This window comes from Nyctereutes procyonoides, unplaced genomic scaffold (assembly GCF_905146905.1).
Source record: "Nyctereutes procyonoides isolate TBG_1078 unplaced genomic scaffold, NYPRO_anot_genome, whole genome shotgun sequence".
Taxonomy (NCBI): Eukaryota; Metazoa; Chordata; class Mammalia; order Carnivora; family Canidae; genus Nyctereutes; species Nyctereutes procyonoides.
Window position 1 is genome coordinate 29350715 of NW_026575044.1, and position 12674 is coordinate 29363388.

Sequence of the window (12674 nt, forward strand, 5' to 3'; positions counted from 1 at the left end):
AAATAGTTTTTAACCTTTCTTTTATTGATGTGATATATCATGTTGATTAATTTTTTGAATATTGGACCACCTTTGCTTCCTGAGAATATATCCCACATCCCACTGGATTGTGGTGAATGGTTTGATTTTTTGTTTTGTTTGTTTTGTTTTTACTGTATTGTTGGAATTAGTTTGCTAGTATTTTGTTGAGAATTTTTGCACCTACATTTATGAACATTTATGAACATTATATTGGCCTATAATTCTGTTGTTTTTCCCCCATGTTTTTTGTGTGTGTGTCTTTATTTCATATTGGTATTAGGATAATGCTGGCCTCATAGAATGAATTTGGAAGTTTTCATTCCACTTCTATTTTTTGTAATAGTTTGAGAAGATTAGGTGTAACTCTTCTTTAAATGTTTGGTAGAATTTACTTCTGAAGCTGCCTGGTTCTGGACTTTTGTTTGTTTGGAGTTTTTTGATTACTGATCCAATTTTATTGCTGGTAATCAGTCTGTTTTTTTTTTCTTCCTGATTCAGTTTTGGTAGTTTATATGTTTCTAGGAATGTATCCATGTCTTCCAGATTGTCCAATTTGTTAGCATATAGTTTTTCATAATATTCTCTTACAGCTGTTTGTATTTCTGTGGTGTTGGTTGTTATTTCACCTCTTTAATTTTTGTTTTGTTTATTTGAGTCCTCTTTTTTTCTCTTTTTGATGAGTCTGCCTGGAGGCTTATCAATTTTGTTGATCTTTTCAAAAACCACTTTCTGGTTTCATTGATTTTGTTCCATTTCATTAGTTTCTGTATTATTTATTTCTGTTCTAATCTTTCTTCTTTCCTTCCTTCTCCTGGTTTTAAGTTTTGTTTGTTGTTCTTTTTCTAGCTCCTTTAGGTGTAAAGTTGGGTTGTTTATTTGATTTTTTTTCTCCTTGAGGTAGACCTGTCTTGCTATAAACTTCCCTCTTCAAATCATTTTTGCTGCGTCTCAAGGCTTAGACCCTTTGCTTTTATTTTTCATTTGTTTTCATGTAATTATTTATTTCTTTTTAAATTTCTGACTGACCCATTCATGGTTTAGTAGCATATTATTTAACTTACGTGTATTTGTGGTCTTCGCAGATTTTTTTCTTGTGGTTGATTTCTATTTTTATAGCATTGTAATCAGAAAACATGTATAGTATCATTTAGGTGTTTTTTTTTTAATTTGTTGAAGCTTTTTTTGTAGCCTAATATATGATCTGTTTTTGGAGAATATTTCTGTGCACCTGAAAAAAATGTGTATTCTGCTGTTTTAGGATGGAATGTTAAGGCCATCTGGTGCAGTATGTCAGTCAAAGCCACTGTTTCCTTGTTGATTTTCTATGTAGATGATTTATCCACTGGTGTAAGTGGTGTATTAAAATCCCCTACTGGGATCCCTGGGTGGCGCAGTGGTTTGGCGCCTGCCTTTGGCCAGGGCGCGATCCTGGAGACCCGGGATCAAATCCCACGTTGGGCTCCCGGTGCATGGAGCTTGCTTCTCTCTCTGCCTGTGTCTCTGCCTCTCTCTCTCTCTCTCTCTCTCTCTCTCTCTGTGTGTGACTATCATAGATAAATAAAAATTTAAAAAAAATAAAAAAATAAAATCCCCTATTATTATTGTATTACTATTGATTAATTCCTTTAAGTTTTTTTATTAACTGCTTTGTGTATTTGGGTGCTCCCATATTGAGTGCATAAATATTTGCAATTGCATATCTTCTTGGATTGTCCCCTTTATCATTATATAGTACCCTTCTTTGTCTCTTAGTCTTTGTTTAAAAATATATTTGTCTGTTACAAGTATTGCTATCCCAGCTTTCTTTTGAATCCATTTGCATGATAAATGTTTCTCCATCTCCTCACTTTTAGTTTGCATGTATCTTTAGCTCCAAAATGAGTCTCTTATAGACAGCATGTAGAATGGAACTTATTTTTTTATCCACTTTGTCATCTGTCTTTTTTTTTGAGTATTTAGTCCATTTATATTCAAAGTAATTATTGATAGATATATATATTTTGCCTTTTTTGTTTGTTTGTTTTGTGGTTGTTTTTGTAGTTTTTCCCTGATCCTTTCTTCTCTTGCTCTCTTTCATGGTTTGTTGGCTTTCTTTAATGATATACTTGGATTTGTTTCTCCTTATTCTTTACATATCTTTTACTGGTTTTTGATTTTTTTGGTTACCATTAGGTTTGTATAAACACCTTCTCCATATAGCAGCATATATTAAGTTGATGGTTGCTTAAGTTTGAACCCATTCTTTACTCCTTTCTCACCCATGTTTTAGGTATATGGTGTCATATTTTATGTCTTTTTATTTTGTGAAGCCCTTGACCCATTTTTATGGATACACTTATTTTTACTGCTTCTGTGTTTTCTATTTTTTGGACTCTCATTTATGATCTTTCCTTTTCATTCAGAGAGTCTTCCTTAATGTTTCTTGTAGAGCTGGTTTAGTGGTCATGACTCCTTTAGTTTTCGTTTGTCTGATAAACTCTTTGTCTCTCCTACTATTCTGAATGATAGCCTTCCTGGATATATTCTTGGTTGCAGATTTTTCCCTCTTAGTGCTTTGAATATATCATGCTACTCTCTTCTGGCCTGCAAAGTTTGTTGCTGAAACATTTGCTGATAGCCTTATAGAGTTTCCCTTGTGTATAACTGTCTTCTTTTCTCTTGTTGCTTTTAAAATTCTTTCTTTATACTACTTTTTGCTTTTTTAATTATGATGTGTCTTGGTGTGGACTTCCTTGGATTGATTTTTTGGGGAGATTTTTGTGCCTTCTAGATCTGGATATTTGTTTCCTTCTGCAGAGTAGGGAAGTTTTCAGTTATTCTTTCTTCAAATAAGTTTTCTGCCCCCTTTTCACTCTCTTGTTCTGTGATCTCTATAATGCAAATGTTAATATGTTTGATGGAGTCTCTGAGTTTCCTAAGTCTGTTCTTAATTTGTATAATTCTTTTTTCTATTACTTGCTCAGCTTGATTGTTTTCTGTTACTCTATCTTCTAGATCATTAATTTGTTCCTGTACTTCCTATAGCCTACTATTTATTCTATCAAGTGTATTTTTAATTTCAGTTATTGTGTTCTTCATCTTTGATTCGTTCTTTTTTGTCTTTTTGTTAAGGGCCTCACTGATGTTCTTCATTCTTTTCTCAAGTCCTTTGGTTATCTTTATAAACATCACTTTAAGTTTTCTACTGGCCATATTACTTAATGGTTTTGCTTAGGTCTCTTGCTGTCATTTTGTCTTGTTCTTTCATTTGGGACCATATTCCTCGGTCTCCTCATTTTGTCTAGCTCTCTCTGTCAGTTTCTATATTAGGAAAGTAAGCTGTCTCCTGCTCTTGATGGTAATGGCCTTATGAAGAAGAAGTCCTACAGTTCCTTGCAAGGCAGTGTTCCCCAGGACCTGGCACTTTAGGGAATGTCTCCTATGTGTGTTGCCTATGCCCTGCTGTTGTGTTCTGGCCACTCTTTCCTTCAGTGGAGTCATTTGCAGAAGTTCTCTTTGCTTGTTGTGGGTGGTGTTTGGTCCCAACTAGATGGGGCACATTTTAACAAGGGGCATGCTGGTCTGCTTGCAAAATGAGACCTGCCAACCCTGCTGTCAGAACTTAGGCCCCACATAGGGCATGAATAAGTGACATGGTTTTGGCAGGGTTTGCACCAGTGTTCTGGGCAGGGGCTTCACAGTGCAGGGACATGGAGATCATGATTGGAAGGGACAGATCTGCTGTAGTTAGAGGGGCCAGGGCTTGGTATAGACAAATTAGGTAGGGAGCATTGTTGCTGTGCTGATTCCTATAGGTGGCTGCATGTTTATGTTGGGGGGCCAGGAAGGGAAAAGGCACCTGCCAGCTCCTTTGTTCCTGGAGAGGTTTCCCTGCTATCCCTGCTTCTATGATATGCACTGTAAGATGAGTAAATAACCCTCCTTTCTGTATGTCCTAGACATTTTTCAAACTGCTGCTTCCATCTTGTATCCCTGGTGGCTGTTTATCCTGCTGTCTCTTTAAGGGCAGAGATTCAACTTCCTATTGCCCTCCAGGCTCTCCCATAGCAGAGCCAGCTGAGTTTTAGAATTCCAGGCTTTAAGTCCCACTGGCTCTAAGTACTCACATGATTAGGCCCCTCTTGGTTTCAAAGCCAAATGTTATGGGGGTTCCCATAACATTCCCCTTTGGCTCCCCAGTGTGATAGTCTGTTTCTTGCCCTTCTCTAAGCAACTGGCTCCCTTCCTGCTGCCGATGGCCATGATCTGTTTTGCTTTAAATCCAAATACATTTCTCTGCCTGTTCTACCTTCTTGGATGTGGCTTTTTCTCTACCTTTAGTTAGGGAGTTTGTTCTGCCAGTGTTCAGATCATTTTCTGGGTTATTTACACTGATGTGAGAGTTATCTAGTTGTATCCCTGGGAGGAGGCAAGCTTAACATCCTCCTACCCCACCATCTTCCCAGCCTCCCCGTGTCATTTTAAAACTCTTCATACATATTGTCAAATTGCCTATAGTTGTGTATAACAAATATGCATCACTCCTATGTATGTGCAAAGTGGCTATTTAAAAAAAATCTCCAGCAGGAGATATTATTAAGAACAAATTATGTATCATGTTAATGATAAATAGCATCCAAGTATTTCAATTTGCATTTGTTTGATTTCTAGTGAAATGAAGTATGTTAAAATATATATAGATATTATTTTAAATTTTAGTAATTGGTGGTGTTTTTTACTGCATTTTTGATGTATTTGTGTTTTATGATATTCTTTTTTTGTGTGTGTTTTATGATATTGTAATTTCTTTTGTGCACTGTAAATTCTTTATGATCTAGTGTGTCATAATAAAATCTTTATTCAAATTGATTAATGATTTAGAAAAAATCATATTCACGTGGAGCTAGAATCAAGTAAACACAAGCAAGACGAAGAACATAAAGTTTATACATAGTTCTGTGATCTAGATAGCATCCATTTATTAAGATATTTATATTTCCTCACATACAACGTCTATTTTAAATATTGTCTAATATTTAATAAATTAATCACTTTTGTAGCTCCCCTGATTTGTTATATTTCATTTTCATTCAGTTACGTGTATTTTTAATTTTCATTTTGATATCTTCTTTGATCCATAGGTTATTAAAATATACATTTAAAATTTTTTTTGATGGATTTCTAATTTTATAATTATCTTTTTATTATTGCTTTCCCAGCTGAATTTGTATTTTGGTCAGGAAACATAGTTTTAACCCACTGAAAATCATTGAGTCTTCATTTTTGGCTCAGTGACTTGGGTTGTTTTTTAATTTTGGGGATTTTTTTTTTTTTTGGTAAATATTCCTTATATACTTATTGAATGTAATATTGGTTACTGTTTCGTTAGGTCAAAGTTACTAATCATAGAGGCTAATCTTATACAAATAGCTATCCTTGCTATTTTAGGTGTGATCTATGGACCAACAGCATCACCTTTACCTGGGTGCTTCTTCAAAATGCAGAATCTCAGGCACAATTCAGACCTATTGAATGAGAATTTGCATTTTAAAAAAATCCCAAGGTGATGTTTGAGAAACACTGTTCCATATCATTACTGATTTTTACTACTTTTTCTATTATTAAGAAAAGTGTGGTAAAATCACCTACTGTGATGGATGTGTCTCTCTACATCTTTCTTTCTTTTTTTTTTTTTAATGCCATCAGTTTTTGCTTTACATTTTGAAGCTCTCTCAGGTTCATACAAGTTTAAAGTTGTTATATCTTTATGGGAGGCGATTAACCTTATTCATCATTGTGAATTGATTCTTGGAATACTTTTTGCCTTAAACTCAATTAAGATAGTAATATAGTTTCATTATCTTTGTCTCTTGATGTTTATCTGGGAGATATTTTCCATTTTTAAATTTCTATATTTTTGAGCTCCTATGTTTTATACATATCTCTTGTCATTATGTAGATAGTCTTTTTTATCAGTTGCCAACATTTTTAAAGGTGGGCCATTAAATGTATTCACAAATCACTAATACATTTGGATTTAAACAACCATGTATTTTCCCCCATGTGTTTTATTTCTTATTCTTTTTTTGTCTTTCACATTAGTTTTTGTTATTTTTTTCCTTTTCCAGTTTGGCAGTTACAGTTTTGTTCCTATTCTTCTTGTAGGAAAACCTGTTAATTATCACATGTAAACTTAGATATCAAACTCCAAAGACACTGTTAACATGCTAGACAAGAAAAGGACTTAGGAAAATTTTTACTGTAGTTATCACATTACCACTGAATAGGTATTTATTGTTGTTCTGGACTGTTTCATTTTTATAACCCATGAGAACATTGTTGTTACTGTTTTATTTATTTATTTTTAAAGATTTTATTTATTTATTTGAGAGTGAGAACATTAGTTTGGTGGGGAGGGGGGGTGCAGAGGGTGAGGGAGAAGCAGACTCCCCACTGAGCAGTGAGCCAGATGGAAGATGGGGGTTTGTGGTGCTCAATCTCAGGGCCCTGGAATCATGACCTGAGCTGAAAGCAGCTCAGTTAGTTAGCTTAACTAACTGAGGCACTCAGACATGCTTGTTGTTATTGTTTTAAACAGTCAAGGTTGTTTTTCAGATATACCCTCAAAATAAAACTCTTCTTTGTTCCTTTTTCCTTCATAGACTTTTTCATCATAGACTGTATCTGGCAGTGCTTTATAGTTGGAGTAGGTCCTTAATTATACTCTTCAGTCAGGTTCTGCTCATACCAAATTTTGAGTTTTTATTTGAAGAATAATTTCTATTTTCATAGATTTCTTGATTCTTTTTTAAAAATGCTTTATTTATTTATTCATGAGAGACAGAGAGAGAGAGGGGCAGAGACATAGGCAGAGGGAGAAGCAGGCTCCATGCAGGAAGTGTGATGTGGGACTTGATCTGGGAACCCGGGATCACGCCCTGAGCCAAAGGCTGACACTCTACTGCTGAGCCACCCAGGTGTCCCTGATTTCTTGATTCTTAATTGACCTTTAATATATTAATAAATACATCACTCTGTAACATAATTTTCATTTTTACTGTTAAGAAGCATATTGACCTTTTAACTGATTGCTGTGCAACTACTCTATACTTTGCTTTAAAAAAAAAAAAGATTTATTTAGTCATGAGAGACACACAGAGGGAGAGAGAGAGGCAGAGACACAGGCAGACAGTGAAGCAGGATCCATGCAGGGAGCCTGATGTGGGACTCGATCATGGGACTCCAGGATCATGCCCTGGGCCAAAGGCAGGCGCTCAACCGCTGAGCCAGGTGTGCCTATACTTTACTTATAAGATCATCCCTTGATTTTGAAAATTTGTTAACTTTACTTTGTTAAGGCACTTTAGGTGTGGAATGATTTTTCTTTGTTGGGATTTGTTAGTCTTCCAATATTATTGAACCTATGTATTATAATTATTATCCCTGGGCATTTTCAGTCATTATCTTTTCAAACAATGCCTTGGTCCCATTTTCTATTTCTTTCAGGACTCAAACACATACTAGTTTTTCTTATAGTATCTTCTATGTTTCTTGATCATTTTCTCATATTTTCTATATTTTCAAACCTTCTGAAGACTTTTTTCTAGTATATTACCTGTATCATTCTGTTGTATTCTGGGTCTGATGTGAAAGCCATAGGTATCACCTCACCAACCTCCAACTATGGAAACTGTAAATACCAAAGAACTCTATGGTTAGTTAGCAGCGTCTAACATGACTTTTCAGTGATATCTGCCTTGTGATATTCTTTCCTAAAATCATGTCCCCTTGCATGTGGGTTAGATCTGGTGAGTATCTTCTAATAAGTAAAGTAAAAGTGATGGGATATCACCTTGATGATTAGATTGTAAGAACCGTGACTTTTTTCTTGCTATTACTTTATTGTTCTGTTGTGTATTTGCTCTGATGAATTTAGCTGCCATGTTTTGAGATGCTCTATAGAGAAGCCCACATGGCAAGGATACAGTCTAGGCTCAGTCCAATAAACCCATGAAAATCAACCTGTTAACAAGCAGGAGTGTGATAACAAGGAGTGTTCTCCTTATTTTGGTCTGCTTCATCTATCATTTTCTAACAGAAATATCTTAAAATCCGGGTACCTGGGTGGCTTAGTAGTTAAACATCTGCTTTTGGCTCAGGTCTTGATCCCAGGTCTTGGGGTCTTTAAAAATAAATAAATCATAAAAGTCCTTTGATGATTTTCTTCTCATCTAAATTTAGTAAGTAAGATTTACTGTAAGCATTAGAGGAGTCATAAATGATGTATTAAATAACATTTTAGAGATATGTTTATTCACTATTTTTTAAATTAATTGAGAATACACATTATATAAACATGATTACATATGCTATCAAGTGTATACATTGAATTTTTTTAAAAGATTTTATTTATTTATTCATTAGAGAAAGAGAGAGAGAGAGAGGCAGAGACACAGGCAGAGGGAGAAGCAGGCTCCACGCAGGGAGCCCGATGTGGGACTCGATCCCGGGACTCCAGGATCACGCCCTGGGCCAAAGGCAGGCACTAAACTGCTGAGCTACCCAGGGATCCCCTACATTGAATATTTTAAAAATCTGTACATATGCATGTAACCATGTCCCTGATTAAGGTATAGAAAGTTTTCAGCATATACTAGAACTTTCTCTTGTTCTCTTTCCCAGTCCATACAACTGCCACCTTCCACCCCAAAGAGATCATCTTCATTCTGACTTTGATCTCCAGACTTAGTTTTGCCTGTTCATGAAATCCATGTGAATAGAAGCATACTACATAGGCTTTTTAGTATCTTGACTGCTTTACATTGTAACTCTAAACAGGTAGAAGGATTCATCCCATTTTATTCTTCTAATTTTTTTTATTTTTTTTTTTATTTATGATAGTTACACACACACACACACACAGAGAGAGAGAGGCAGAGACATAGGCAGAGGGAGAAGCAGGCTCCATGCACTGGGAGCCCGATGTGGGATTCGATCCTGGGTCTCCAGGATCGCGCGCTGGGCCAAAGGCAGGCGCCAAACCGCTGCGCCACTCAGGGATCCCTATTCTTCTAAATTTATTCTGATTTAGCAGATACAAGAATGATAAAGGCTGAACTACTGGTGCCTGGGAGCACTAGTAGCAAACTTTTACCCTGAAAAATCCTTAAAAGGCTGAGGAATTGGTGGCATCAGCTTTAGGAAATCAGGATAAAGAGACAACTAAAATAGTACTTAGTTTCTGAATTTGATGACACTGGGCAGTTTCCACTTCTTAGAGTTCATAGTTTATTGTCTGACCTGAGGGAAATAGATACCTTTGAGAAATGAAAAATTTATTTCAAAGGAAGGAAATTCAACCAAACATATTTTGAATGCTGCGATTACCCACCTCTCATTATCTACTTGGCTTCCAGAATTCTGATAGGGAGACCTATACTCTCCAGACATGGAAGGGTAAAGAAGAATCCTTTTGCTTATTTGTTTATTGTTTTAATTTTCATTTCCATATTGAGGATGTATCTTTCAGTTTCATTTGACTCTACTCCTAAAATCAGAGTTAGTGTATAAGAACCTGGGCTAATTCCAGGCAGAATTATCTGTATTTCTTTCTGATATTTTATGGAAATGATAATTTTGTCATTTTCTCGCCATATTTTTATGTATATTAAACTGTAACACCCTTGTCTTAAGAGACATTTGGAATGTGTTTTCTACCTACTAGATAAGATGCAGGATTATGTGGATCACAGGTTAGCTCTGGCTTTCTTCGTGGAAGATCATATAAGAGCAAAATATTCCTTGGCAATTTAAAAAAAAATCTATTGTTTTTCTAAGCTGCAGTTTCCTCCATTTTACCTCTAAGACTGAGAAAGACAAAACAGTAAGCTAGGACTTTAATAATGTGTGGTCTTTTCACTTCTAAATCTTCTCTTTTTTTCTTGCCTTTCCATCCCTGTACTGCCCACCCTCTGAATCAAAGGTGGTTAGCTCTATCACCTGAAATCAAATCAAAAGATGATTTATTTTAAATAATTTAGAAATTATTTTTCTCTAAGTTTATTCCATTGGAAACAAATACACCTGGTGAATTTTTTCTCACCATTTACTTCTTGATTCTAAATGGTACTTTTAAGAAGTTGCTTTGGGATGGGAGAAATTTTATGAATTGGTAAATGCCATTAATGTACATTGTTAAGTCAGAAGCTAATTTACATATAGTTTTAAACATGATTTTCCTTTCATTGTGGATAAAACCAAATGTGTTTCCTCTTAGGAGAGAGACAGAGAAACTTACTGCTCTACGTAGTCACTACTCTACAGCAATAGAAAATGTTAATGTTAGTATTGAGGAGAATGAAGAAGCAGTGACTGAAGCATTGAAGGAAACAAAGACATCAAAAGATGAATTATCTGCTTTATCAAAAATGGTGGGTTTTCATATTTAAAAATTAAAAAAATACAGATTTTAGTTTTAAGCCATAGCTGTTAAAACTTACTATCAGTAATGAAGTAACAGCCAATTTTCTGTCTATATTGATTTTCTCTTACTACATAACAAATTACCAGAATTTTAGCAGCTTGAAATGACACCCACTTATTATCTCAAGGTTTCTCTGGGTCATGTCTTTGCTGGTTCCTATATTCTGGATCTTCTCAGGCTGAAATCAAGCTTTTAGCAGCCCTGCATTTCTTTCTGGAGACTTTAGGATGAATCTGCTGTCAGGCTCATTTAGTTTTGGCAAGATGCAGTTTCCTCGATTTTAGAACTGAAGTCATTGTTCCCTTGGTGGCTATTGGCCTGGGATCATTCACAGCTTTTAGAGGCTGCTTGCCTCCCAGGTTGGTGGTTCCCTTCATCTTTAAATCAGGAATGGAAGGTTGAGTCCTCTTAGGCTTAGTATCACTCTGACCCTCCCTTAAGACTCATCTTCCCTGACTTCCTCTTTTGCCATATCTCATTCACTATAGTAAAAGAAGTAATAGTAAAAGAAATTGATAAAATGGTTAAAAGAAATAATACTATAGTGCAAGACAATAATAAACACATTCTGTACTAGTTGGCATTTCTAGTAAGAGTTAAAATTGCATGTTTTTTTCAATTGCCACGTTGTATTATAATATTTCTATTATAATACTTTATATACTTCTATCTATATACTCTTTATTGTGTCTCCTTAAATTTTTAAAATTCATAATTAAGAGTGAGACTAAGCATGTTTAATGGCTTTTTGGAGGTCATTTGTATTTCCTTTTTTGTAAAAAGGCTGCTGCTGATATTTTTCCATTTGTTGAGTGATTATATTTTGACTAATTTATATGAATTTGTTGTATATTATCAATACTTAATACTTTAAAGTTACATATATTGAAGATAGTTTTATCCAGTCGTCTTTCATTTATGGTAACTTCTGATGAAGAGAATCTTCAGTTTTAGTGTAGTAAAAGTTATAAATATTTTCCTTTGACCTTTGTGCTTTTCTGAATTTAAGAATTTTTCTCTACCTTGAAGTCAAAATATATTCTCTGGTATTCTAAATGTTTTGAAATTTGGCTTTTCATATTTATATGATGCTTCTAGATGAAATTATGTTAAAAAATTCAGAACTGATATTTTTGCACATATCTTTTACTTGTAAGTTTGGAAGTAAAAACTACCTAGAATTTTGGGAATGCATTTTCTCTTGCCACATGTGAAGCATAATCAATATGAAATTCATATATGGATATAGTGTGAAGTTGAGGTTCCAATTACATTTTCTTCTTTTTTATATTTTATTTTTTATATTTTCTTTCTCAAATAAAAAACGAATTGTTGCAATATAATTTACTGTATTTATGTATTAATATTCAGTGCCATCTCTGTCACATGTGAGGCTTCCATATATGTGTGGATCTTTTCTATTTTTTTATTTGTTTGGTTTACTTAACCATCTTTACCTTAATACTTCATGTCTACGTTACTAAGCTTCTGTAATGAGTTTTGATTATTTATTATGGTGAATCCCTCAGTCTTAATGTTTCCTTATCAGTTTTAGGCTGTTCTAGACCTTTGTCCTTCCGTATAAATTTCAGTGTTATCTTACTCATTTCCTTCAGAAGTTTTATTGGAATTATGATTGGAATCATATTCATTTATGGAGTATATGATTGAAAAATGAAATCTTTATGATGGGGATACCTAAACATAAACATGATCTATCTGTCTATTTATTTGGGTAGTTTTTCTAAATCGAACCTTAAGCAGTTTCCTTGGAATTTTGTAGAAGGCAGACTCTCTCTGGGAAATCAACCTGAGATTAATCCTAGATAAATTAGTCCTTATATCATCAAAAAATTGTACAGTTATTTTTTAAAATAAATTTTTAATGTAATTTTGATTTGTTTATAGATGTAGTCTATATAGTAGATATTATTTAAAATTTGTGAAGGCTTAATTATTGTCCTACTACATGGATAATTTGGATAAATATTTTATTTGGGAAAAATCTTTTCTGTGTAGCGGGGTGCAATTCTAAATAGGTTCATTTTGTAAACTGTGTTAATTCCGTTATTTAATTCTTTTATTATTCTGATTTATTTTCTGACTGATGTATCAATTACTGAGAGCTGCATTAAAAAATTTTAATGTAATAGTGGATTTTTTTCTTATTTTTTCTGTTTTTCTGTTATTT

General features: G+C 34.3%; 1 protein-coding gene across 1 annotated transcript in view; it reads left to right on the top strand.

Annotated features, from left to right (window-relative positions):
* Positions 1-12674, top strand: part of CCDC178 (coiled-coil domain containing 178) — a 374243-nt gene that overhangs the window by 44036 nt on the left and 317533 nt on the right. Inside the window, exon 9 of the mRNA XM_055323597.1 lies at positions 10277-10430. Within this exon, the coding sequence (XP_055179572.1) occupies positions 10277-10430 (154 nt within the window). The remainder of the gene's footprint in view (positions 1-10276; positions 10431-12674) is intronic.